The sequence below is a fragment of the Lycorma delicatula genome, chromosome 6 (assembly GCF_047948215.1).
Source record: "Lycorma delicatula isolate Av1 chromosome 6, ASM4794821v1, whole genome shotgun sequence".
NCBI classification, from domain to species: Eukaryota; Metazoa; Arthropoda; class Insecta; order Hemiptera; family Fulgoridae; genus Lycorma; species Lycorma delicatula.
The window spans coordinates 26808927-26835782 of NC_134460.1; the positions used below are offsets into that span (position 1 = coordinate 26808927).

At 30.0% G+C, this 26856-nt stretch overlaps 2 protein-coding genes across 2 annotated transcripts in view; one reads left to right on the forward strand and one right to left on the reverse strand.

The window, feature by feature from the left end:
- The window catches only part of LOC142326769 (uncharacterized), a 127997-nt gene extending 111148 nt beyond the window's left edge, over positions 1–16849 (forward strand). Inside the window, exons 4-5 of the mRNA XM_075369465.1 lie at positions 10267–10495; positions 13527–16849. Of these exons, the coding sequence (XP_075225580.1) occupies positions 10267–10495; positions 13527–13941 (644 nt within the window). The 3' untranslated portion in view covers positions 13942–16849. The remainder of the gene's footprint in view (positions 1–10266; positions 10496–13526) is intronic.
- A 5492-nt stretch (positions 16850–22341) lies between these two features.
- Trf (TATA-box binding protein-related factor) overlaps positions 22342–26856 on the reverse strand; it is a 33515-nt gene continuing 29000 nt past the window's right edge. Inside the window, exon 7 of the mRNA XM_075369466.1 lies at positions 22342–26727. Coding sequence (XP_075225581.1) covers positions 26651–26727 — 77 coding nt within the window. The 3' untranslated portion in view covers positions 22342–26650. The remainder of the gene's footprint in view (positions 26728–26856) is intronic.

A 26856-nucleotide genomic window follows, 5' to 3' on the forward strand; every position in this document is an offset into this window, starting at 1 on the left:
CATTTGAGCGATAATAACTATCTATTCTTGTCGTTTATTAAAATTAAAAAGAAACAAAAAAAAAGTATTTTTCGCACATTTATAGTTTTAATTTTATTATTTATAATCAATCGTGAATGTTTTTAAAAACGCTTTTTAAAAAAAATTAAATTCTTTTTTACTGAATACTAACTTGGAAATTTATTTTCATTTGCGATTGGCCAACGAAAAATAATATTCTACAAAAATATTTTTTTTAAATAAACTGTATTAATACTTTGATAATCATATAATAAAATAAAAGCACGTTTTAAAACCAGATATCAACACGAAAATATCGACATTTTGTAATATCCTTAAATAACATAATCTTATTACCATGAACTAGTTTATGGAGTAATAAATATTCCAGATAGTAAATAGTATTAATTTACTACCGTATATTATAAAACAAACGTCTTTTTATATTTTCTACTTCTTGCCCGTGGAATGATGTTTAAAAATTAATTAGAAGGAAACACTAATATTAAAAGAGTAATGATTATAGAAGAAACAAATAAATCAAAACATATAAAGCCTAAGTAGTTCAATTCATGTAGTGAAGAATGCTCAATATAATCCCAATATTAGTGTAATATATCGTTTTAAATTTATCCTCGTATTTTAAATTTTTTTAAATATTATTAATTGTAATTTTTTTTTAATTGTGTAAAGAAATAACTATTACTCATTTTGATAAATAAAATATATACTCCTTTTTTTTCTTTAATAAGTTATGCTGTCAAGTACAGAAAATTTGGAAATGCTATCCGGAAAAATATACTTCTTTTTTTTTATTCTTATCATTATTACTATTTTTTTAAGAATAGATCAACAAATAAACATAAAAATCTGTGGGTTTTTTATCTTAATCACAGCTAGTAATGTAAATGTGTTTTTCAAGTACGTATAGTTAGTTATATACAGTAGCCACCACGTAACCCACAGGGTTGGTATAGTGGTGAACGCTCTTCTCAAATCAGTTGATTTGGAAGTCGAGAGTTCCAGCGTTCAAGTCCTAGTAAAGGCAGTTAATTTTATACGCATTTGAATATTAGATCGTGGATACCGGTGTTCTTTGGTGGTTGGGTTTCAATACCCCACATATCTCAGGAACGGTCGAACTGTTACTATACAAGAAACACTGCATTTACGCTCATACATATCATCCTCATTCATCCTCTGAAGTAATACCTGAACGGTAATTCCCGGGGGCTAAACAGGAAAAGAAAGAGTAGCCGCCACGTAACGGCGAGCTTCAATGATCAGCCCGCACGTCACCGCTATACTATTGTTCTCTGAAACACAGGCACACCATGATTTGTCATCTCTTAGTACCATAAACACGATTGGGTAGTATCGTCAACTCATCGAGTTGGTCTAGTGGTGAAATCGTCATCGTAAATCAGCTGATTTTGAAGTCGACAGTTCTAAGGTTCAAATCCTAGTAAAGGCAGTTACTTTTATAAGGATTTGAATATTAGATCGTGGATACCGGTGTTCTTTGGTGATTGGGTTTCAAATAACCCACACATCTCAGGAATGGTGGACCTGAGACTGAACATGACTAGACTTCAATTACAATCATAAATATCATCCTCATTCATCCTTTGAAGTAATACCTTACGGTGGTTCCGAAGGTAAAACAGAAAAAGAAAGAAGGGTAGTATCGTCGCCATTCCAAGCTCACCGTTACTTGGCGGCAACTGTACATAATTCTCATAAGCATTACATACATACCTATTCATATGTTTTTAACCACTGAACCGATTAACTATAAAAGTTACGCATTATGTTAGGTAAAAATCTTGAGATGGCATTGTATAAAGTTCATATTTAGTAAAGTGATAGTATAATATGAATTGTTTACAGTGATGAAATTTTAAGTCGATCGGACTGGAGTAAGCAAGTATTAGTTTAATTGTTCTACAGTTTTTATTATATGTTTTCAAAAGGAATATAGTCTAGGTGGTATCTGTTTTAAAATGTGCATTTCGACTTGTTCTATATGATCGCTAATTTTTGCTTTAATTCCTACAGAAATCATCAGAAATGATTATTTCCTGATACGCTAGTTGAAAAAGGTATGCTTAAATTTTTCTTATTTTTCTCCTATTTCCCTAGATAACTCGATAATTGTTCATTTTAGAGAAAAGATCGTGGGAGAAAGAAGTTTTGTTATTAAATTTTACGCACAATATCAAACGCACAGTTTCAAATCGGGAAATACGTTATTATTGATGCAAAGCTGTCAAATAAAAGAAAAAAAAAAAAAAAAGATTTTTTGGTAATTTTTTTCGAGTACTTATACATAGGACCTTCAGATTTTGCCTCGAATAACTTTTTGATATGATAAAGCAACACGCCAAATTTCAACAAAACCGGTCGGACAGTTTTTGTACAATAATTCTGCAATCCATATTTTAAAAAATAAGAGATTTTTTCAAATTGTGTAGAACCTGAAATAAAATCTCTAGATACAATTTTTCAATTTTTTTGCTTTAAACAAATTAAAAGATCTTCATAAATTTTTATCTAAATTAATTTTATAGAGCACAGCTTAAAAGTACTCGGAAAGACGCTTCTTTAAAAAAAAGTTTTGATTTATTAATTATATCCGGAGATATAACACATTAAAGTTGACCGCTAATGTGCAACTTTTGGAATAAATTATTATCGATAAATTAATAGACCGGTATTCAGCAGCAATTTGCGTTTAACAGTATAGTATTTGAACTTTTTAGGTTACAAGATATTGATTTAAAAAAAAAAACTTTGTTAAAATTACAAGTATGTTATAAGAAACAGTAAAGTATATTACAATTAAAAGAAAACTTCCCTAGGCTCTCCTAATTAACCGATTTAAATTTTTCAAAATGCATTTGAAAATTTGAGTGCCCTTTTAAATGTGATTAAATTTTCAAGTAACCAGAGGCTTTATTTCAGGCTCTACACAATTTATAAAAATCACATTTTTTTGTTTTAAATCTGGACTGCAAAATTACTGTGTAAAAACTGTCGGACCGATTTTGTTGAAACTTGCCGTATTGCTTAATAATATCAAGACGTTCTTTCAGACAAAATCTGATGGTCCTACCTAAAATATAAGTACTCGAAAAAATTCCCCAAACTATCTTTTCTTCATTTTTTTGACATTTATTGCTATTTTTTCATTAATAATAACGTACTTTTCGATTTGCAACCGATGATATTGTGTGTTATAGCAAAACTTTTTTCTCTCTCTATCTTTTCTCTAAAATGAACAGTTATAGAGTTATATAGGGAAATAGGAGAAAAAGATGGATATTTTTGCGATTTTTTAAAAATCATGCTTAATAAAACTTTAAGGACACCTTTTTCAACTGCCGCATCCGGACATAATCATTTCTGATGCTATTCGGAAGGCATTAAAGCAAGAATTAGCGATCATATAGAAAAATTCCAAACCAAAAACAGACACCGCCTGGTATAAAAACTCATTTTTACTTAGAAAAAAAATTAGTTTTTATAAGTTCCATCTTCTATTAAAATTTTACCCCAATCCGTCAAGGAGGCACGACTGACTCTAAAATGACAATTTTTTCTTTTTAATTAAATTTTATTAAAAATAATAGTTACAATTTTTTTTAAATAAAACATATTTAAATATTAAAGCAATTTTTCAGCATATTCAACGTTAAAAAATTTAACTCCCTAATTATTTATTAAGATCGTAAAAGTAAAATTCAAAAATGGGTTGAAATTTACTATAAAAAATTAAAATACAGACTATAAATTAACGAATAATAAAAATTATGTAATACACTTTAAATTCTGCATATTTTTACTTTATGAACATGATTTATTAACCGATTTAAAAAAGTGTATAAATAAAATACGTGGACCGACTAATAAAATATTTTAAGTGTTTATCTATAGTGATCAGTGTTTGTAAAAGTAAATAATAAAATATATAAATAAATGTTGCGATAATATTATTATGTGGAGAGTGACGGCCGTTGAAAGACACCATCACCAGTTGTTAACGACCGCAAGAAGGCATTTGAATGTAGCGGCTGCTGCCGCAGCAAAACAATTTCATCACTCAGCAGCGGCTATGATATACACTGGTAATTAATACACATATATGTATTATGTATATATATATAATTAAATTTAAATTAATTTTGAGTTTTAACGACAGAATTAACATGCACACGATTAACAGTACTTATGCTATTACTCGTAATATACTCTGGAAGAGATACATATAGGTCCAGTGTAATACCGTTATTGACTTAAGACATTACATAAATAATTAATAAATAGAGTTTTCAAAAAGTGACACAACCTTATAGGAAAATGAGTAAGTTACAACAGTTATTGAAAATGGCCTCCATATTCGATTCACATAATTGAATTCGACGTTGCATGCTCTTAAACACATGCTGTAACGTTTGCTGAGGAATTGCAGCGATGCATATTCAATTTCGCTCTGCAATTCGGGAATTGTAAGGTTTCGGGTTTGTAAGCAGCATCCTTAAGATGTTCTCACAAGAAAAGGTCAGGAGGGGATAAAACAGGAGGCCACAACCTCTTAGAAATCATTTGTCCATGAAAACACTGATCCAAGAGTCATAGTGTTGTTCGCTATATGACCGTAGCACTGTCCTGCTGAAACCACTTGTACTCTAGCCGGTATGCAGGTATAGTGTTTACAAATTATCGCACCATCTGTATGTAGAGTTCGCAGTTCACTGTATCATGAAGATTATTAGCCTACGTGAATTTGCACACCAAACACTCACTTTTGTCCGTGCAGAGGATATTCGAGCAACTGATGTGCATTTTCCCTACACCAAATGCGTGAATTCTGTGCACTCACGCAGCCATCAATATGGACCGTGCCTGATCATACCGAAATCAATCATCGAGTTCTTTCTCATCTGGCGTTACAGATGATATGAATCGCTGCCCAAAAGCTACACGTTTTCCATTGTTTGCAAGAAACAACTCGTGAACAACACGAATTTTGTACGGATGAATCTTTAAACACTTGCGCGATGGCGTGTGGGCACTAACTAAGGAGAGACCAGACTGGGTAGATAGGCGTCGCACAGACCTCTTGAGATTAACAGAATATGTAGCTTTTGCACGTCGTATCAACCTTTCTAGTGTTGGCACTTTCGGTCGACCACATTTGTCTGCATCTACCACATTCCCCGTCTCTTGGAACTTGTCGTTCTACCGCTTGATGGAGAACTTATTTGATGAAGTACAGTGTAGATCGTACTTTTCTCTGAAGGCATTCTGGGTCTGAACATAACTGGCACATCTAATGTATTCAAAGATGATGAATAATTCTCTGCCGCATTGTTTAATCCATTTTTCCTCAATTAAACCAACAACAAAAGAATCTAACATTCTTCGATAAGGTTGCATCATTTTTTGAACACTGTAGACTTAATAATAAATACGTTATTAATAGATCTATTAACATTTGGTTTTCATCAAATGTTAATAGATATTAACTTATTGATTATATTCTTATTGTTTCAAAAAGTATAATATCAGGACAGACGACTCGGTTGTTTATAATGTAAGTTTGTTTGAAAACAAACATACCAGCTAACAAAAGGCCACCGCAATTACATTATGTTAGCACGAACTATCCTAAAATAGTCTCTCTGACTAAGGTCGAGAATTGAATTCATATAAACATATATCAAAGACATTCCTTATAAATATTTTGCGAATGAAAAATTTTTATTTAAAAATATTAACATAATAAGCAGACATGTTATCGTATTTTGACTACGATATTGAAAATAATAATATTATAAATAAATAAAATGTTCAACACTGCATTACCATGAAATAAGTGCACTACCAACTGACTGATAGAAGAGAGCTAATTTGCTTTTTTTGACGAGCTTTTATACAGAGAATTGAGACATGGTAACCGGTCAGAATAATTAATAATCAAATTCAATGTCAGGCGATCAGAAATTTCCTATTACTAGATCCGGCAGCTAAAAAAAAAAAAAAAAAACAGCGAGCTTGCACGACCAGTGCAGAGCGCCTTTGATCGAGAAATCCAAATGAAATTGCTAGAGGAAAAAGATGTTATCAACACAGCGGAGTTCGGTCACCACAACACCCCGTTAGGCCTCAGATTCCGATCGCCGTATGGCGAGACAAAATGATTCTTTCAAGAATTACTCGGGTTAGTTGAGCAATTGTTGTTATCATCTCTGGAAACCCAAAGATAAAACGGTTCTTTTCACAGGTAATCTATCGAAGCGAATGGCTGCCGTCATTCTGGTCGCCTCGAAAGTAAGCACTACATGTCCTATTTAGAGCCACCAATAATGAAGATGATTCTTATCTCTCTCACCCCTTAGAGGAAGAGGCACCCGCCTTGTGACGATCCCGGTCGCCACACCACCCCCTCCGTTCCTAGCCCTGATAGTCTTTACCGGAGGTCATCTTTTAGACTCTCAATATCTGATTATATATTTCAGTCATCAGTATGTCACAGATGCAAATGCCTTGGAAAAAAGACATTTCCGTCGGTGTTGAAACCCATCAATTAACTATTCTACATCGAATAAAAAAAAAACTGATAGCCAATAAAAATGTACAAATTAAACTACAAAATATTAATCTGATACCCTCGAAAATTGTTCGCAACACCGCAATTTTGACCTACCATACCAAAACATTCAAAATTACCTACAAATAAACCCACAACGGGGCACAATTGCTGAATGCGTCTACTCTGGCGGAAAAGCACACAAACGGGTCCCTAGCCGCTATTCTGCAGTAAACACCCTCTGGAAACCTTTCGAGCGCCAAAAACCTTAAATATCTTTCAACAATGCACCAATCATTTCTAACTTTCCAGTTAATCCACAGATCCAGACTCGAACCAATACCTTCAATCTCCCTGATCACTTCTGCACGCCTAAGCTCATATTTTGTCAAGCCAAATCGAGCCTGCCTGTCCCGAAATGCGCCATGCCCTTAAAGTAGCAGAGTCAAATGCCGGTTTGGGGAGACCCACTGCGGTCACAAAATTATCGCTCTAACGGACTGATAAAATATCTACACACTATCACAAAGTATTAGTCTATAAATAGCAGTAACAGAAATACCGCCACGATTCGTGGTGCCGTCATGTATAAATATTTGTTTTAGCTGATACACAGCTAAACAAATATTGGAGCAATATTTGTTTAGCTGTGTATTATTATGTTTACTATCATCTTACTTGAGATATACTATAGATGAACTATACGTATAGCACTAAAAGCGAAATAAATATAGTAAATCCTTAAGTATTTATGTGTATGATTTCGGGATCAAAAATGCAACTACAAAAATAAGAGCGACTTAAAATAAATAATAAACAAAAGCTTAATTTTTTTTTATATCCTAAACATTTTAGGTTAATTTACTAAAATACAAATTAATATTCGATAGAAAAAAAAACAACATGAATAACTAAATTAATTTGTTCATTAATATTTTTTGGTGTTATATATCTCTTCCCTACTTCAGTTAGATGGATAATATGAAGTACAATAATTTAGTTGCTGTCAATTTTCATGAACCTACATTTTATCTAGTTCTAATTCAGACAAAATAAGCTTTCCCTGTTCGATAACGTATTTTAAACACGGCATCTTTTAATAACATCTTCATTTTTCTCCCAATCATGAACAACATTTCTACTTTGTTCTCAATAAAACGAATAGTCACACCTCAAACATTTCAGAATGTTACTGTTAAACTTGTTAGATTAAATATAAAAATAAAAAATGCTACATAAAGAACACATACAATTCGATGTTAAAGTTGCCGGATTTATTGTTCTGAAATTACGTTTTCAAATATGATGTTTAAGAAATTGATATGGCATATGTGTAAAATACATTTCAGTAAAATGAAATAGGACATTAATATTACTTCGTTTATGTATTTGTATTAATAATGAAGGACGAGTTGTTTCTGATGCACAGCTTACACATACATCATACAATTTAATTTAAAATATTTATCATTTTATTTAAATAAAATAATTTTTTCGTTTATTTAAATGATTCTAACTAAAGCACGCGCGCATACCGTATTCGCGCGGGTATGGAGGTATTAGCAGCGACGGTCGGTATTAAGTAATGTAATTTCACAGCTTATATAAAACAAATTTCGCTTGTACGGTTGGCAGACTGGTGTAGCCGCGAGCCTTAACGTATCAGGTACAGAGTCAACCCGGTGATCGAGTTCAAGATCCATCCTAACCGAATTACTATTTTATACTTTAAATATTATTCATTTATTTAATTCTACCGCTCACCTGTGATGTTACAACGTAGCAGACGACTACAATAGCATTTTTTGGGGTGGGGGTGCAATTTTGCAAAAAATTTTTTTGTTGAAAATATTGTTATTTTTTAATTAACAAATGTGCCTAAGAAAAATATGACTAAGCAAAAATCTCGAGATACTGAGGGTGACCTTGCTCTAGAGCTTCACCTCCTTGATCTTTTAAGTTGAAAATTAAATGGCAATGCCCCCATATATAGAAGTAATCTGACAAATTTTAGTCAAAATCGGTTCAGTAGTTTTGGAAATATAAGGTGATTTAGAAGGCAATGTCAAACACACACATGTGCATTAACATCCCTTCCATCTGGTTTTTTGGGTTTCTTAGGCGTCAAAATGTTAAGATCCAGTGAAAACCGTATATGTCCAAAGTGAACCAATTGTAATACTTTCCTTCTACAGTTATAGCGCTATCTAGACAGGAAAGTAAAAAACATATGCAATTTTAATTTGTTCAAATGAATATATTCTTACTAAAGAAAGAAAATAGAACACAAATTTTCGACAAACATACAGTCACACATGCTAATTCATATCTTTCCGTCATTTTTTCCACACTCGAGATTTTCCGAATTTTTTTCAATAAAACAATGTAAACAAATACATAACTTATAGATACATTATGCTAGTTAAAAGTTATTCTCTATTAAACTTTCTTTCAAAATAAAGTACATTGAATCCTGAATTTATACATCATAAATCAATAGTTCACTAACAAGTGATAAGGTTATTCTTCTCTAAAATATTAAACTTGTTTCCAACAAAGGTTAATAATTTTGATTTTATGTAACTTTACATTTTAATATTTTACCCAAATTATATATTTAATAAGTAAAAAAAAAAAAAAAAGAACAGTTTTGCCTTACGGGGATGCCGATTCAAAACAAAGTAAATTTTACATCAAGGTGTTTCTGTCCAGGTAAATATTTTAAATAAATGCAAATGTAAAATTATAATTTGTGTTAAGATAGAATAATACTGTAAGTATTGTTTGTTAAATTTTGTAGGGTATTATTAGATGATGTATAGATAAAAAAAACCAACTGGGATAACAGCTTCTAACTTGCTTCAGACTTTGTGAAACGCAACAATTGCATTCTAAACGACATACACAGATAAAACTAAAATCTTTGTAATCAAAGACCATGAAATGTAACTGCCTAGATCACTCTGTTGACTGTATGTCTACAAGCTATGTTATTTTATTAATCACTTTGTTGAAAGTTTAAAAAACAGAAAGTTTTTTAAACAGAAAACTAGTCAGTCAGCTGATTCAGTAAAAGTACAAGGTCATTGCTTTACTATAGATTAAGCTGATCCTATTGTCAGCTGAAAACTCTTAGTTCTTAAGTTAAAACTGAAACATGGCATTGGTATTATTGAACTGTTCTGAGAAGAATAGTATAAATATGGAGGCACTGTTAAAGACGTAGTATAAATAAACTGACAAAATTCCTACAATATTATCAAGTGTTTTGATGGTTACATCTCTGTATAAAATACAATTCTTTTAATATTGTGTTATAAAATACAACAATATATTATTACTTGGTAGTTTTGTGTTAAAGTATGGTATGGTAGCATTTAGGCTATTAATATGATCAATTAACCACACATCTCAGGAATGGTAGAACTAAGACTGTACAAGACTACACTTCATTTACACTCGTACATATCATCCTCTGAAGTATTATCTGAATGGTAATTACCAGAGGCTAAACAGGAAAAACAAAGGCTACTAAGATGAATAGGAAAAAATTTAAGATTAGCAATTTTCTGTTAAATATATATGGATTTATAAAAATGAAAAACTTTTAGTGTTGTTATACCTTATTTATTTTATTTTAAGAGATTTTTAATTTCTATTTTTCATGTATACAGATCCATATGAGGTGTTGAGCTCAAGGGTAGCAGCCCAGGGTTCAGGTCAGATACAACTGTGGCAATTTTTATTAGAATTGCTGGATGATTCTTCAAATTCATCATGCATTGTATGGGAAGGTACAAATGGTGAATTTAAATTAACCGATCCAGATGAAGTAGCAAGGAGATGGGGTGAAAGAAAATCAAAACCGAACATGAATTATGATAAACTCAGCAGAGCATTAAGGTAAAAGCAAATTAAAATTCTAGTTTTTTTTTAATTTTGAACCGTTTGAATTTTTAATATCAACTTGTTGGTAGAGTTCCAAATAAACTACTGTTGAATTATTACAACAAAAACATTTAACATCAAAGCAGACATAATACCTGGAGGAAATCCTTATGCAAGAGAAAAAAATGATTTCAAGTGATTATATTAAAAAACACAGTATACATATTTATTATAACAGGCAATGGTAGAGTGGAACATGAAATTGCAATGAGATTGGAGAAGGGGGAAAGCTGTTCCAAAGTGCGAGACATTTGATCTAGAACAAGAAAATACTAAGGAAGACAAAGGAAATATTGCACAAAATCTATTATGTACCGAAAGTAATATACACAATAGTAATGTGTATGCAGCAGAGACATGGGTGTTGAACCGAGAGACTGGAATAACTGAAGACTGGTAAAATGAGATTCCTGAGAAGTGTAACATGAAGTACTAGGATGGACAGCGTAAGGAATGAAAACATCTTTTCATTCCTTACGAAAACATCTGAGAGGAGATTGGAATGGAAAGTCTGAGAAAGAAAGTGCAGGGGGGCAGATTGAGATAGCTAGGACATGTGAAAAGAATGAATACGGATAGGATCCAAAGAGTGAGGAAAGAAGAGGGGAAAAAGACCTAGAGAACGCAAAAGATGGTTGGATGACGTGAAGGACCGACCACCTGCAGAAGAAAGGCTTTTCATGGGAGATAGAGAAGAAACTTGGAAGAACAGAGGGAATAAAGAGTCTTAGTCAACATCTAGACCCACAATGGTGGAACAGGAATATGTATGTATATAAGAAAGGAGAGTTGAACCTAAGCTTGATGTTGCAAATTTCATTAACATACTTTAAAACTATGTACAAATACAGATGCAAGTCTCTCTAATGAAAATCTAAGTCAGCCTTTTGTGCTCTTTTTATTTCTGGAGAAAAGCTACTTCTCTAATCCATTCATTTTCTAATTAATAAAAGAATCATACTATATAATACTATTATATTATTGTGTTCTAAATAAAAACACATTTCTATCTATGAAACTGAGTTGGCAGTCTATATGCTGCCTGAAGTAAGCATTATGAAAATACATATTTGGGTGATATGGATCCTATGGTACGATTCTTCTATGGATTGATCACAACCTATCTCTTTCCTATCATTGAACCTTCACTATTCTGAATAAATACCACAGTAATCTCATCACTTATTGGGATTAGACCTATTTAATTTTTGTCTATCATCAATTTAAAACAGCTGATTGAGATCTATTCTAACATAAAATCTGTTTCACTGATCTCTGAAACTGATTTTAATAAACACTTTATTCAGTTACTGGTTCGCTAGTCAATGAAAATAATTAGCGCAGTATTGCCAACATAATTAAATTATAGTATAATATTAAACTGCTAATTTTTAAGCTTCTTATCACACAGCTGACACTTAGCTGAATACCTGGCCTTGTACTGTTAAAAGATTAACAATGAAAAAATAATTATAACTAAAAATGGTACTTCTATGAACGGTAAATTTTTGTTCATTCTGTACTGTATTTAATAAATTGAGCTCTATACCAGGGAAGGTTTACCAAATGTTAAAAATAATCTTACCCTATTAGTAATATAATATACTTGGTCTCTAGAGACCACATCTGACATCAATGACTAATAAAAATTGTCAGAATATATCCCGTTTATTTATTATTTTTTTTTATTTAAAACATTTTTTAAACTACATTATATAAAATATATATATAACAAACTTAATATTTACTTAGCACCGAAAAGAGTAAACAGCTGATGGTAAGTCGAGTTAGACTATCAGTCAGCATTCATCTGAATAGCTGTATTGATCTATATTTTTTAAACAAAAAAAAAGTTATGAAAAAGGATTACGTGTATGTTGTTCCATTTAATAGTATGGAATCTTTCTGTGAAATTTCATAAAAATTGGCAAACACATTTAGCTGCAATCTGCATAATAATCTTACTAAAATGAGAAAATTACAAAAAAACAAACTTAAAATAGAAACTTCTTTTGCTAATCGTAAACTTAAAAACAGTTAAACTGTATTTGATATAAGGAGTATAATAATAATGCTCGTAGTTGTATTTTGGAAACACAAAGTGATTTAGGTATTTGTTAATTTCCAAAACTTTTTTACGTTTTAAAATGACATAAAATACTAAGCAAGATGAAGGACATAAAAATCATACTGTAAAGTAATCAGTATGTGCATGTAACATCAGACAACAGGCTGATAACTTTTCATTAGCATCAATATATTATCAGCTCATACATTGGTTACTAATATTATCATAAAAAGGCCTAGGCATCATTTGATAGGTGTAACAAGAGTTGTGAGTAAATGACTAATTTCTGCTTCCTCAGAAGCATAAATACATGGTACATTAAACCATGTTGTTTAATGTACAGGTGCAATAAAGTGTTTATGGAAAATTAATATATCTCCACCCTATGTATTTGTTATCTGTATTATTATTATTTAGCTACATAAAAAGGAAAATATAAGTATTTTAGATCCTATAACCATGGTTGTAAGCAACGATAAAAGATTGCAGCTACTGAAAACAACATGGCTACTCTGAAAAACAACAAACATCCATCCCAAACTTACAACTCACAAAGTTGAAGTGCTGTTGAATAACAGCATGCCAAGACCACTTAAATTCAAATGATATACAGCCCTAAAAGTAACACTTATTATGTTTACTACAAGGATTGTACAAAGGACATCATTATTGTGGAAGAAAACAACTCAACAATTGTCCCTTACAACTCAGATGACTTACATGGGCCACAGCCATTATGAAATACAGGTTTATATAATATGAAGAAACAAATGCATGCATTTCTCTGGAAAACTGTATTACACACTATTTCAATTCACAGAGGATAATATAAAATATATTGTTTCATTATTACTATTAAAGAAATGTTTCTGTTATAAATTGATTATTAAATACATATATATGTGTATTTTGTTTCAGATATTATTATGATAAGAACATAATGACAAAAGTACATGGCAAAAGGTATGCGTATAAGTTTGATTTTCATGGACTAATGGCAGCATGTCAAGCACAAGCTCAAGTCAGTGCAGGACCACCAGACAGTTATAAATATCACCATCAGAGTGCTGCAGATATTGGTGCAGCATTTTACAGTGCACATCCACACCATTCTAGTGCTAAATTACCTCCATTATTACCACCACCTAGCACTGTTCATACACCAAGTGTCACGCAAACACCGGGATCAGTTGCACCTTCTTTATTTCAAGCTCCACCCTCTTATTGGGCATCTGCTAGTCTGTCATCAATATATTCAATGCACCATCATACACCACCTCCTCCACCACCTCCCAGATATCCTCATTATGGAGGCACACACAGTAGTAACTAATTTTATATTAATTAAAATTAACAACTAAATTTCTTTCCTTAATTTGACTAGGTGAAAAAAATTATTTTTATTAATTTTGCTTTACTACAATGAATTAACTTAAAAATAAACTGAAACATGCAGTTTAATGTAGCCATTTTTTTTTTAATGATTAATTCACCACTTAAGCTTGAAGCTTATGTTAGGAAAATGGAATGGAAATTTGGTTAATTATAAAATGTGTATATTTTGTCTGATAAGCATTGATGTAGATATTTCTAACAATATTGTAGTATAATTTTTGAATATTTTAAAACAAATAATAATTTTATTTAAGAAATAAACAGAGTAATATCCTAATGGATTACCAATTTAACACAAAAGATAGCCATTATATCACAACTACTTGTTAACAGGAAACAATATGTTTGTTTAATAAAAATCATAAAACTAGTGTACATCAACACCATTAAGTCAGAAATTATTCAAATGTGGTCATTTTTTTAATGGACAAACATGTCCAAAAAACTGCATTGTTTTGAATAGAGTTAAATAAATACGTATTTTTGACTTCTACTAATTATTTTATTATAGGGCCATTTTAACATACTTTGTGTTGGCACCATGGAAGAGCAGAGCCATAGTATTTTTTCTATAATCAAAAGCAGTTTCAAGAGCTGAAATTCTTCACAGGTTGTGAATCAAGTATAAACAGTATTTCATAGCAATTTTGCCAATCAGCAATTTATCTTCTTTTTCCTGTTTAGCCTCCAGGAATTACCATTCAGGTATTACTTCAGACGATGAATGAGGATGATATGTAAGAGTAAATGAAGTGTAGTCTTGTCCAGTCTTAGTTGACCATTCCTGAGATGTGTGGTTAATTGAAATCCAACCACCAAAGAACACCAGTATTCATGATCTAGTATTCAAATCCATATAAAAGTATAAGCCTTTACTAGGATTTGAACACTGAAACTCTCGACTTCCAAATCAGCTGATTTGGGAAGACACCTATCAGCAACTTATCTATCCCGTATAATCACAGACTTACAAAAAGAGTATAAAAAATTTAAAAAAATCACTTATTCACAGATACAGACATAGCTGGTTGACTGGCTTCTCATATTTGATTGGCTGGATGACTGTCAACAATTTTTACATTCCCAACTACTATAGACTGGAAGAGTAATATAATATACAACAAGGTAAGTACTATAGTGGACAAAAATTTTGAGTACCTGACATTTTACATTTCTATATCTACGCATATTCTACTAAAATCATATATCTATATCTATGAACGTGTGTGTTGGCATCTGTTTTGCTTATGTTTACAGAATGGGTTAATGCTGATCAAAAAGTTTGGAATGAGTATTATTACTATTTAATTTTTATGAGAATCAGTCAAAGGGATGAAAGATGTCCCTTTAATTCAGGAAGAAATAAAATACAACAATTGGTTTCAAAACTTTACTACAGCTTTTAACATTTTTAATTCATTAAAAAAAAATGCCAAATAAAATATTACCACCATACTAAGCACAGCCTAACTAAATTTCAATATTAAAACATTTGACTACAGAAAATATACAAGGCTCTCTGCACTTCCTTGATGTAAATACAAAAGTAAAGAATCTATTTTAAAATGACTAGAACAAAAAAAAATTATAACCGACAGATGAATAGTAAGCACAATAAAAGATTCTGCAACTTATTTCCAAAAAAACAAGTATTTTTAACTTGATTAGTAGAAAAGAATTTTTCTAATGATGTTAAAATAATTTCTGAATTTCCCTAAAATAAGCACTATTGAGTGGATTAATGTTAGTAGAAATTTAGAATATAAAGCCATATAGTACATCTTGGGTAAATAGTATTACTAGATTCATAATTTTGCTAATTCAAGACACCAAAGAAGTAAGATTTTCTTGAAAAATGTTCAAAATCTGAAATATATTTAGGCATTTGAAATTTAAATAAAATGTTTAATGATGCTGCAGGATCCTGCTTTAAATCTAGTAAAAATATATAACTTGTTTTTTCATGACAATGTTTCCAGTGTAATTCTGTAGTTACGGTTTAATTGATAATACTATTTCAAAAATTGTCATCTGAGTGAAAAATATCAACTGCTGAATTTTAATTAGGCTTGCATCCAGTTGTGTTATGAAGCAGATAAAATAGAAATAACTTATTTGGGAAGAAAAGTGTTAACTGTTGAAGCACAAAAGACTTACATTATCCTTACACTACATTGATGTAACGATCCTTACATCAAATTGAATGTTACTTTAAGTCAATTATTATCATGTTACCAGTGAATCCAAAGAACCCCATTTCATGATAATTGAAAACTTAGAGATGGCATTTTATTTTTATGCAACTAATACTCTTTATCATAATCTGTTACTACCAACTGCATTTATGTCATCAAGTTGATGAGACCAAGCATCATTACCTTGTGTGAGCATGGGATGATGAATTAAAAATTATTCAAAGTCAATGTAGAAAATAAATATGTAAATCCCATCATTAAATGAAAAAAACACATTCACTAAGTGTTTTAAAGGGGTTATGTGCCTCTGTTCCCCAACAGGATGATCCTTTGTATCTGATTAAGCATTTTCAAGAATTGCATCTATTTTTAGACTCCGATTGTTAATTGAACATTGTACATACAGTTTACCTGTATTTAATAAGTTATAAATATTTTAATTTGTAAATACTATAATAATTTGTTAAACTTTATATGTATACACATCATTTATTGTATTATTTTACAGTAATTTATACAACGTACCGTACATATCACTTTTATTAATACTATTGTTAGATACAAGTAAATCACGTTTCCTTTTAAGTAAACATATCAGGTGAAAGTTAAAATATATTTATTTGTTAATAATTGTGATAATAAGTGAAAAATTGTATAAATATTATATAAATAATGTCAGCGTTCCTATTATAATTCCTACACGTTGTCATAAGATTTTCATTGGCATGTTTTAATGAAAAATATACATATAGTATTTAATGAAAAGATTTTTTTCTTTTACTTTCCTCATAACCTAAGCATCTTACATTTAGTATTACTTAAAAAAATTTAAGAAGTTATTTTTTTTCATACCCAATTGATTCAGAAGTTAGCACACTGATCACTACATACACGGTCAGTCAGTTGGTATATGAAATAGCTTACAATTTATTTATTTTGAAAAGAAGCAAGTAAATCTGAAAAGAGATTTAAGTGGATGGTAACAAAATTACTGAATATAATTATTTAATTTTATAACACTGTCATCCAGACTATATAATATCTACACAAAGAAAAAAGTATTACATATTTGAACTAAACTGTTCCTTTTCCCTCACACACAACCAGTGTGTGAGGTTGTCAACAGTTGAATATCCTATTAATTTTTGGAAAATTAAAAGGAAAACTAATTAATTGTATTTCATGCAGGTATTGATTTAAGACACCAAAATGGGCAAAAAAAGTTCATGACATAAGTCCTATTTTTCTTTTCCCTTCTGGATGCCATTTTGTGATTTTCAACAAAAAAATTATTTCTAAGGTATAGCTTAACCTACTTTATATTTGGCAAATGTAAGACTCAGTGTTTTATTCTACAAAATAAAAAATTTTGTAAACATCATCTTCAAAAATAATCTAGTCTACATCACCTACAATAGATCTAAAACAGTACAAAGAAGCATGTTCCCATTTACATTCATACATATCATCCTCATTCATCCTCTGAAGTAATATCTTACAGTGGTTCCGGAGGCTAAACAGAAAAACAAAAGAAGAGAGGAGACACAAACATATCACCCTGTAAGGTCTCTGTGTGGTAAAATTGCGACCGCTGAATGTGTACGGGAAAACATAAAATATTTTTCAGGGCCATGGGCTGAAATAGGTTTCTAAGGGAAATTAGTAAAAAATATAATCGATTTCTGACTCCCCTTATGGCTCTATACCCAATTAAATGTGTAGAGTTCCATAAAATAAATATTTTTTTCTTAATGTTTTAAAAAGTTACTTTTAATGGCAGTTTTCATGGCCACCGATTGACTCGGAGATAAGTGATTTTAAAAATGACTCAATTTCGAAAATTAAAGTTGGATTCCAACTTTAATTCTGTACTTTAACCTATTTTGGAATGAATTTTCCTATAAATTTATTTTTGTAAAAAATGTTTTTAAGTCATTCTGATGCGAACAAGGCCAAACCATTGTGGTACCTCGATGTTATGAGTGTGCCGTATTAACATAAAGGGCTAGATTTTATAAAAGTAATAATATGAGATGTACAAAAAAAAAATGTTAATTTTTAATGCCAGTTTTCAAGGCCACAGTAAGCTCAAGGTTAATTATTTTCAAAAGGGCTCAATTTTTTTCCAAACTCAAGGTCTGATTCTGACTTTAATTTTAATCTATTTTGAAGTGAACTTTCATGCAATTTATTTTTGTAAAATTACGATGTAGACAAATCCGAACCACTTCAGCAATTTGGCTTTATGAGTGTGCCCATACTAATATCAAGAGTTAGATTTTACAAAAATTAAAAATATAAAAGTACATTTTAATGGCCATTTTCAAAGCCAAGGTAGGCTCGAGGTTAATTATTTTCAAAACGGCTCAATTTTTCAAAATTAAAGTTGGATTCAGACTTTAATTCTGTACTTTTAACATATTTATGAACTGAAATTTTCATAAAAGTTTATTTTTGTAAAATATGGAAATTCAAAAATTTTTAATGATGAAAAATCACACCTCTGATGCGAACAAAGCCAAATCATTGCTGTATTTCGATGTTACAAGTGTGTTCGTACGAATATAAAAGGCTGGGTTTTATAAAAATTTAAAAGGTTCAAAAATGTTACTTTTAATGGCTGTATTCAGGGTTACAATATGTTCTGGGGTCCGCCTTTTCACGGTGGTTTGTCTAACATGATGTAAGGCCTTGTCCTTACACCCTGCAGCATAAGATCCTCTTGGCAGATGTCCCTGAGGTGGCAGCGCTCAGATATGTCAAGTCTCCCAAACAATCTGCGCGCCTGTGCTAAACCACATTTCAATGTGGTTTTTACACCTGCATTGTAATAATTAATATAATTATTTGTTGCATTAATGTACTGTCATCACCCCATACTCCTTTTTTATTTTCTATTATTCTCACTATAATGCTACACAAATACTGTTTTTATAGATCTTTCCAGTTTTTAATTTGGAAAAACTAATGATTCAACTACTACAATGATTGGCTGTAATGATTTACAACTACTCAAGAATCCAGATGTTTTGACACTTCGAATGAATATAAATTGTTTTAACAGTTAAACCATAATTTTAAAAAAATTAATGATTGTTACTTAAGGCAATAATGCTCATAAGAAAGAAAATTTACAAGTATATAAGAAATGTTAACAATAATATAAACACAAATACAGTAGCTAATAGATAACTACATCTCAAAGTTAACTACTTGATAAGTTTTCAGTGTTGGCTAACAGTGGTCAATAAAAAATATCATTCATAAAAACCTATATTTTATAATTCCATACATTACCTACCAATAGACTAAATGTAATTCTAAATTAGAATTAATATTCGGGTCGGATGGGTCACAGAATGTTGCTTCATATTTCATGCCTTGTCCATGATCTTTAACTCTCTCAGCTGCAGAATGCTATTATATGAAAGCTAAGCAAATAAAATCTCAGATTAAATCTGTAACAATCCTAGAAGACTGAAATTAATGGTTGATAATAGGCACTAAAAATCCTCCAAGTTAGCATAGCAAACAGTTAATGGAATCCAACAGAGGTCAATTTTAGGTCCAACTTATTCTATTGATCAACTTTAATTCACACAATAAGAATGACATTATAAAGATATGAAACTAAATAAACGGAGAGCTTTTGATCACATCTAACTGGTGCAAGAAAGGATTTTTACCTTAACAAGGTATTTTTATATCTTTATTATTTTGCTCTTTTATACAACATTAAACACTATATTTCAATTTGTAGAAAAGAAAGCAATGTTTAAATTTGGAAGATGATATTGAAATTGATGAAAGAATAAAATATTTGGACTGGTTGAAATGAAACCATTTATAACAAACTTGCTGCAGCTTGTTTTTTTTTTTATTAATAATTTTGGAACAGTTAGAAGTGTCAATTTATTAGCATCTGCTATTTTAATATACAATAATAATTATAAGTCTAATACAAAGAACTTTGTTGACTATTATTTAAAAAATTGGAACATTTTGAAGTGCACAAGAAAGAATATTTCATAGATCAATAGTCTGTTTAATGACAAACTATGGATATAATATTAGATACCAATCACCTGCTCATATATACAACCATCCTTCAATTTAAATTAAAAATTTTTTACTAATTAAAATTTCTAAGTTATTCATCCCTTATTAATTCTAACCACACGTTAGACTATATACCATCACCCCCTAAGAAAATTTTTAAAAAGAATTGTTAACATAAAAACTGCTGCACATAAAATGTACTCAACTTAATTATGTTTTAACACTTGAAATTTTGTGTTAATGCTTGGTGCTACATTTATATGACCACTAACATTTGTTCATTTGTAAGAATTTTGGTAACTATTTTTTTTTTTTTTTTTTAACAAAAGTTTAGTAATTATCATTAATTTAAGATATCTAATAAAATGATATTACAGCAATGTAACTGTATAGATTTTCAATATATGTATAACTATATAATTTCAATTTCATTCTGTGTAAACTAATAAATAATTATTTATATATATATAATCAAAAATATATAATAAAAAAAATCTATCTACAACAAATTTCTAGACCAGATACTCAATCTTGTTACATTGAGGTATGGATGTATTTAGCTAACTAAAATTGAATTACCAGTACATTTCTCACAAGACTGGATTTGTTTAGAAGAATATAATTTATATAAGAATATCATACATAATATGTCATCATTTTTAATTACACAATATCTAAAATGTTAACTTTTTTCAAAAGTACACATATCTTTCAACTTTATTAAAGGGAATCATTAACAAAATTGAGACCTCAACAATTTTTTTGCTGTTCAAAAAGCTATAGCAATTTTGTGCTGTGCTATAGCTATACTAAAGCACTTGAAATGTTCAAGTTCTTCAAACAAGTCTCTTTATTAGTATGCTAGTAAGCATATAAAATGTGATAACTTGTTGCAAAAATAATAATAAATCAAGTTCTTCAGTTTTATTTCTAAGAGATTGAATATTTATGAGGGAACACCTAACATTAATGTAATTATTGTTTTTAGGATAGGAGTGCAATTTATTAACATATGGATCATTCTGATATTATATGTCATATACATTAATATTACTTTTTAAAATTTTTATTTTTTAGGTCTAGAATTTGTATGATTAATTTGAACAAGTTAATCTAAACATTGCCAAAAGAGATATGTGAACAAACTAAATGTAATAGTTCACAACAGAAAACAACATCTCCGTCATTTATTTTAAAAAATCCTTCAGCATGACTTATAATAAGAAGATTTTACACACAACTATTTTGCTACCTGAATTTAGATGAGTTCTGTGACATATGTACATGTGTTATAACATACTATGAACAAATCACATGTGTATCCACAAAATAACGAGACATTTTATCATTTTATGTTCTTAAACACTCATTTTCTTTTAGGTGAATTCAAAGCTGAAGATATGAAACCCTAAATATTATAAGAATACGTAATAACTTTATGTAGAAGAACATTTTGCTCTTCACTACAATACTGGAATGATGTGCTGGTAGTCTATCAATGGTATTTCTATTACTGATGAAGAATACATTGTTATTAGAAATAAAATCAAGATAAAAAGCCTCTCTACATAATTAACTACCTACTGGTTCCTAAGAAGTGTTTGAAAATCTGATCCATCCTGATGTTACATTCCAGCTATGGACAAGGAAGGATACATATCTCCATGAAAGCTGTTGCAAGCAGAAAGTTCCTTCTAGTACCTTCTTGTTGACTAAATGACAGTGAGACTGTTGTCCCAAAGGATTCTATGTAGTTGTATCAGGAGATGCAATGAAAGCATGAAAAATTGTATTGGTCTGAAAACTTTTTAGGGGAGGGGGATTCTTCAAAGGCAGACTATATTGAGAAATATCCATCTTCAATGTCTCACCACATCAAAGAAGTCATATGATCAAAGCTCCTTCTTCACCAATGTTGAAAAAACATTAAATATTTTTATCATCTTCAGGTCAGAAATCTTTAATTCCAGTACCCCATTTTCTATAATATTAAAAAATAAAAACAAAAACAAAAACATATATATTAGGATTAAATTAAAAAATTAAAATACTTGTAACTAAACTGACTGTAGCATCAACCAAAGAAGAAAGAAAATCATTTCCATATCGGTTTATTAAATATAACAATACAAAAAACTAAGTTAAAAATATAATATAAAAATAAAAATATAAAATTTTAAACACGAATAACTTGGCAGTATTAACAACTTACTTCCATTTTCCAAACTTAAAATAGCATTTCTTAAGTCAATACGTACAATTTTTTAAATTAAAATAATTATAAATATTTTGTTGTCAAACATCTACAACTTCTTTCAATAATGAAAGCAAATGCAGTATAATTGAATAAAAAGTAACACTCTCTTAGAGCAGCAATCAATCAGCTCTCGGTAATTAAAGGAAAAAATATGTTAATTTATAATAAGACTTTTTAAAAAATAACCTCAGAGTACAAATCTACCTTCAATATTTCAAAAAAAAAAATATAAAAAAATCACTTCTAACAGAAATTGTAAATATTCAAAAACGAAAATAAAGAAAATACCAAAAGAACAAAAAAAAAAAATAGTAATACAAAAAAGTTAAAACACATTTGGTACATTTTAAATTTAAAACACATTTTTATGACTAAAATCCTAGTCAGGTATCTGAATGTTATAAGCTAATTCAAAACATTAGTAATTATGACACATTCAGCATAAGATCTACCCTGTACTTTCCTTCACTAGTACAATGTGTTTCTGCTAATACTAGAGGTTATCTCTAAAGTAAAGACCGTTTCATTGTAAACACATTTATTATGAAAATTATAAATATTTTTTATTTCTCTTAAGCTTCATATCTTATACTAATTCGCTATATAATCGCCACTTGAATTAAGACATTATCACAGTGATTCACCAGCTTCAATGTACCCTCGTCATATTCTTCTGCTGCCAGTTCATTTAGCCACTGATTAACAGCATTTTTAAGTTCATCATCACCTGCGAATTGCATACCACTCAAAAATTCTTTCAATTTCCCAAACAAATGGTAATCAGGAGCTAATTAATAATCAATAATTAATAATAATCAGGACTATATGGTGGGCGATTGTAAATTTCCTATCCAAATGTTCTCAGTAAATCATGTGTCAGACCCGCAACATGTGGACATGCATTATCGTGCAACAGGATAACATCATTGGTCAGCCGCACACATCGCCGACTTTGAATGGCATACCGTAACTTATGCAGAGTTTCACAGTAGGCATCTGCATTTATAGTTGTTCCATGTGGCATGAAATCAACCAGTAGTATGCTAAACCAATCCCAAATGACTGTGGCCATCAGTTTGCGTTCAAATAGCTGTGGCTTGACCTTTGTTGGTGTGGTTGATGATTGAGGATGACACCATTTTCAGATGTTCCTTTCATTCATTACATTGTCACTGTACACAGCAACCAACTGCCAATGAATTTCAGCCAGTGTAACATTTTAATGGTTTAAAAAACATATAACTGCATGCATTTCACAGTCGGCGGCAACATCGATTTTCCTATTCATTTTGTAATGTAATAACTCACACATAATCAAAGATACTACAACGTGACAACTTACAGACAACAATGCAGTGTGTACATTACTAGCGTGACCATGAACGACACAGGTTCACCAACCTTAACCCACTGGGTTGGTCTAGTGGTTAACGCGTCTTCCCAAATCAGCTGATTTGGAAGTCGAGAGTTACGGTGTTCAAGTCCTAGTAAAGCCAGTTATTTTTACACCGATTTGAATACTAGATCCTGGATACCGGTGTTCTTTGGTGGTTGGGTTTCAATTAACCACATATCTCGGGAATGGTCGAACTGAGAATGTACAAGACTACACTTCATTTACACTCATACCATCCTCATTCATACTCTGAAGAATTATCTAAACAGTAGTTACCGGAGGCTAAACAGGAAAAAGAACGAAAGGTTCACCAACCTTAAGGAGAGAAATTTCCCAGTGGTCTTTACTTTAGAAATATCCCTTGTAGTATTGTCATTTGCTTGATAGATAAATAATAAATAAAAGCAAAAAATATAATTATTTGATTTATGCGATATTTTTTGAGGTTCCCAAACATTTGGTTCAGTTTTTGTTGATTCAGGAATTATACATAGCTGCATTTGTTGTTAATATTGCAAGTGAACCTGCCACTTGTAACAACTCTGGATTACTCAAGATCCAGGAATAAATGATATGTTATTAATCAAAACCAAATAAAGGAATATGAGATATTATCAACCATTACAATACATTACCATTACCATACAATACAGCCGATTCAGCCAAACCTTGAATTCTTATTTTATTCATGTGGAGGTAAGCATTAACTCTGTCATTTATTATACAGTAAATAATATATATCTCAAAGGATTAAATAATGTTGAGTCAACCTTTATTTTAAAACATTATCATAAGCAAACATGTAGAGTAGATCTTAATCTGAACATAATAAAAATAAAAAAATTGGAAAGACTCAGTACTGAACAAATCTTAAAGTCATATTATAAAATGTTTATATATTTATATCATAAATCATATAAAAATTCTTAATTCAGATCTTTGGTAGCAAATATAAAATTTAAAATAAAGCACTGAAATTTAAAGAGCTTTATACAATATTTACAAAGTGTGATGTTTCTTGAAGATCATTAGTTAGTCTAACCTACTGGATATTCCTTTATAGAACCAAAATACTATTTGCTTAAAAAAAAACCACATTACAATAACAACTGTTAAATACATATCAGGTACAATCAGGAAGCCTATTAGATTTAATACTGCAGATAGACCAAATATCCATGTAACAATATTACTGAAAGTATAGTTTCATTAAGTTTAAAGCTGTTACTGTACTTCAAATGCCTTCAAAATAACCCTAGAAGCAAATCATAACTTTTTGTGGATGTAGTCAGAACACCATTTCTAAGCTACTATGACTGCATGATTGAAAGTTTTTTGACATTTGCTTTGTTCCCACAACACAAACACATGCCCTCAAAACACAGTGACTTAAGATTTTCTTACTAATATTATATTACATTAAGACATTAGCTATGCTAGAAGTTGGGTTCTTATGATCAATAGTTCTGGTTAATTCAGTCGACGTATAGCATCCAATTAAGCATGAAAATTTTGATTTATACATTACATGTGTATATGGTGATGAAGATATTCAGTTTTATATGAAACTACTAAAAGGAAAACTTTCATTTTAATTCAAAAGGCTTATAGGTAAATGTATAATTCATTTATAAAATTAGGAGAGAATAGAGATTTTTCTTTTAAAAATTAATAAAATATTCTTATAAAACTCAACAAAAAATGAGTTAAAAAATTTTACACTAATTATTTTTGAAAAAATAGTAATTACTAAATATTATTAATTTAAGAATACCATCCAAAAACTCAAACGAGTTGACAATTGTGGAAGCAAATTCTGAGCAGGATATTGTGCTATCTTTTTTATTTTGCAAAATACAAGACTTCTATTACCTAGAATAAGCTGAAAGAATAACTTCAAAATGTAATTGAGTTACAAACAGCTTACCAGTAAACTTTCTCCATTTCGCACTAACTTCTGAACTCTTCCAAAATAATGATCCATTTCTAAAAGATAATTTGTAAATTTTTGAAGGAACAATTTTAAAAAATTTATCTTGACTAAAAATTGATTATACAACATAGAATTAGCAGATTTATATGGCTGGGTTGTACTACAATATTAAAACTATTTAATTGTATCACACGCAAGGAGAAGAACATGCCTCTTTCATTTACAATTACTTGCAGTTTAATTGAACAATATTTGTTCATTTTAATGTAATGTAAGAGCATTATATCATAAAATATATTCTATTATATAAAAATTATCTTTGTAACAGAAATACATAAATCCATCATAAGATAACATAATACAATCTGGTACAAAGCTTTGATCATAACTGTTGATGCCCGCTTTTTCATAACAACTTTGGTACAAAGTAATAATATTGTACATAAAAATATACTTAAGTACATAGAAATGAAACCATTATTCATATTAATGTAAACTAACTATACCAACAACTAGCATCACTAATAAAAAAAAAAAAAACATTAAATTATCTACAAAATTATAATACAAAAACCTCTAAATACAATAAAATATACATATTTATCCTTTTTGCTGAAAAAACACTTACCTCAATTTTTTATTCATCAAACTACTATATACAAAAATATACAATATAACAGCCCTGAATAAAAATTCTGGTCATATTACTGATATAATACAATTTACTTGACTTTCTCACAAAACTAAATCATAATAAGAACATTACTGAAGAAAAATAGTCCACTTTTTTTTAACAAAGAGCACGATTTACTGCTTTTTAAATGTTTTCAAAACACGGTGTATATTATCTAAAGCTTCTTGAGTCTCTTCTCTACTTTTTGCACCTAAAGTAAAAAGGAGAAGAACAAAATGTAACATTATAATAATAATAATTGTGTGTAAATTAAAAAGTATAGCACATTAAAAAATAATTATATCTAAAATTAAGCATTGAAGGTTTTGTATAGCATCTT